Raw genomic sequence first — 2,807 nt, 5'->3', positions numbered from 1 at the left:
CAGCATCAAAGTCTTCACTGTCACTAGAATCCTCAGATATTTCGGCTAATGTTTCATGTGCATTTTTTTCTGCATTAGTCCTCTCCATAGCTTCGTAAAACTCAGACAACACTGGGTCCATAGTCTTCTTCTCACCAGTCATTAGATCAAAACTTGTTGAAATGACGAAGCTCAAGTTCACGACAAAACAAGAGAGTTTAAAATAGCGACTATAGTGTACGTAACTGAAATAGCACAAGAAACACTTTCAATACGAGCTCATATTTATATGCATAGCGCCCCACAGCTTGGTGGGTCCAGCATGTCAGTGTCATTCGCTATTCTAGCGAAGGGAAGATGTTTTTTGAACCTTCGGCTAAAGGCCTTCGTCCAGGTCGCAGCCTAAATTTGTTACAAGGAAGCAAATTAATACTGCGAGGGCCTACTGTTGGGGCCTTCCTCTTCCGAAGGTCCTAAAAACGTGACTAACCATATGTTTTCAGTACGATATAGATTATTACAGGAGTTTTCGGCTCTCAGATAAAAGACCATCTCTAATGGTGAAAGTATAGCCGTGTAAAGGAGCAACCCGAAGGTGATAGGAGTAAGCGCCGAAGTTATTGCCAGAGAGCTTCGGCTTGATATGGTGACGAAGACCAAGGACGTCACCGACTTAAAGGGGGAAATGACCACTTAGTCTGTGATAATTTGTATTACAATCACGAGTAAATGTCAAGGGCATGAATGTAATTTTGTCCGGGCTTTGTCCTGTGCCTATAAATAGATGAACAGTAGCACCGTACTGTTCACGCTCGATTGTAATCGTTCTCGAGCCATTCTCGCTCCCACACCTTATGGCAAGCCAAAGGTATCATTGTGACATGAATATTGTTAATGTTTATTCATATTCAATGAAGATAAATGGATTATGGATATATAACAGACATTATCTCAATTCCTTTGTACTCCTTCGTCTTCTTGTTTATATTCTTATTTATTATACCATAAAATGATGAAGGTGTGTCCTTCATGACTTTCGTCTGAAGATCATTATATCCGAAAAAAGATAATGCTTCGGAGAAAAAATGTCTTTAACCATTAACAATTGTGCTGTTTTGTTTTTGATTTATAACATTTGAGAATAAATGACCAACAAACACCAAACTCGGTGCCACAAATCTTGGCAAGGTCACCATATATGGCGTCGAGGTGCTGTCGTGTAGTGGCGGACACAAATGATAGTTTGGGTAGGCCCAATTATACTGGAATTCGATCAAGATATAAACTATTTCTCAACATGCAAAGAAATATAATTGAAAAAAATTCTCTATATACCATCGGATTTATGCTCATCTCTTTATGTGCTATTGAGTAGTATAAAGGGAATTTTTTATGTGTATAATATGCGGGAAGTGAAAATAATTCGGACGTTGGGAAAGTCGTTCCGTACCCGTGTGCCGTAAAGGCGTAAACCACGTATTGCGAAAACGGCTCACAGTTTCGATGCGATCGAAGCCGGAAGCACAGGTCCGTCAGACCCGATCCGAGCCCCAGATTCCAGCCGAAGCCGACCCCACACATCTCTCCCGGTCCAGGTAGTTACGCGTCCTCTTCCTCCTCGTCGCCTCGCCTCCCAGTCGGCCAGTCGCCACCGCCCGAGAAGCCGAGCCCGCAGCCACCGGATCCCAGCGGGCATCGCCACCCACCCCGCTCTCCATGGTGGCACGCGAGAGCGAGACCTAACCCTACCTTAACCTTACTACCTCACAATGGCCGCCGCGGGGGAGCGCCGCAAGCTTTGTGGCTACCTACGCGCCGTGGTGTCCATCCCCGGCGGGGACGTCGCGGCGGCGGCGTCTATCCTTCCGCTGTCCCCGTGCACGCTCTCCGCGTGCGGGGCCGTGGCCCTTGCGCCGCTCCCCGACGACGTGCGGGCCCAGCCGCGGTGGCCCAGGTCGCGCGCCCCCGGCGTCGTGCGCCTGCTCAGGACGCTCGTGGCGAACCGCTGCGTGGAGGTGGAGGGTACGCTTCTCCGGGTCGTGACCAGGAGGAGGCCTGGGGAAGGGGAAGGGGAAGGGGACGGCGCCGCGGTGGAGGCCAGGGCCGTCGTGCTGCTCGACGTCTACATACCCGTCGCCGCGTGGTCCGGTTGGCAGTTCCCGCGCTCGCGCTCTGCTGCCGCCGCCGTCTTCAAGCATGTTAGGTGCGTCTCTTCCGTCTTTGTGTATCTGTACAGGTGCAATTTTGTCGATCCCATTGCCATTTCGGAGGAATAAGGAACTCCCGCACAACGCAAGGCAACTGGAATAAAATGGAGGAATAAGGAACTCCCGCACAACGCAAGGCAACTGGAATAAGGAAGCCAACGTATTTCTCTCTGACAGAAGTTCCTGATTCCCTCGGCAGTGGCGTGGTTGCCTATGTTTGCTGTCTGTTTTGATCTACTCGTTTTTTCGCTGTCTTGTGCTCGCTGTCTTCCGTGGTGTTTCAGTAGCAATGGAAAAGGGTGAGTGAGCCTGTGTTGTGTTACAAGCATCCCAGTTCAATGGGAAAACAAACACAAAAGACATGAACCAACTGAACAGCTTGATTTAATGGAAAATGCTAACACAACTAACATGACAACGTAATAGACGAACTGAACAGTTTGATTATATAAGTCCATATGACACTCCAAGCTAATGGGTAGAGCACCTTGCATCTCCAAATGTTTCTTCTTCACGTGAGGAATGCCATAGTGCTGTCCTCCATTATGCTTCATAATCTCCATTATGCAGCCTTGTCGTGTTCAAAAAATCCGATGGGCACGATCAACAGGGTACTCACGG

At 48.4% G+C, this 2,807-nt stretch overlaps 1 protein-coding gene across 2 annotated transcripts; it reads left to right on the top strand.

Annotated features, from left to right (window-relative positions):
• The first annotated feature begins 1,203 nt into the window (after window positions 1-1,203).
• On the top strand, window positions 1,204-2,574 carry LOC100277757 (uncharacterized). Of its 2 annotated transcripts, XM_020549640.3 has the most exons (2): window positions 1,204-2,182; window positions 2,277-2,574. In XM_020549640.3, exons 1-2 carry the CDS (start codon window positions 1,749-1,751, stop codon window positions 2,287-2,289), a joined length of 447 nt encoding a protein of 148 aa, XP_020405229.1. In that variant the 5' UTR covers window positions 1,204-1,748; the 3' UTR covers window positions 2,290-2,574. The 2 variants fall into 2 exon arrangements, with proteins under 2 accessions (XP_020405229.1, NP_001144717.1); NM_001151245.1 differs by having other exon boundaries at window positions 1,615-2,440.
• The last annotated feature ends 233 nt before the right edge of the window (window positions 2,575-2,807 follow it).

The sequence above is a fragment of the Zea mays genome, chromosome 3 (assembly GCF_902167145.1).
Source record: "Zea mays cultivar B73 chromosome 3, Zm-B73-REFERENCE-NAM-5.0, whole genome shotgun sequence".
Lineage (NCBI taxonomy): Eukaryota > Viridiplantae > Streptophyta > Magnoliopsida > Poales > Poaceae > Zea > Zea mays.
Note: the sequence above shows the minus strand (reverse complement) of the source record. Positions and strands in the feature narration are given on the sequence as shown.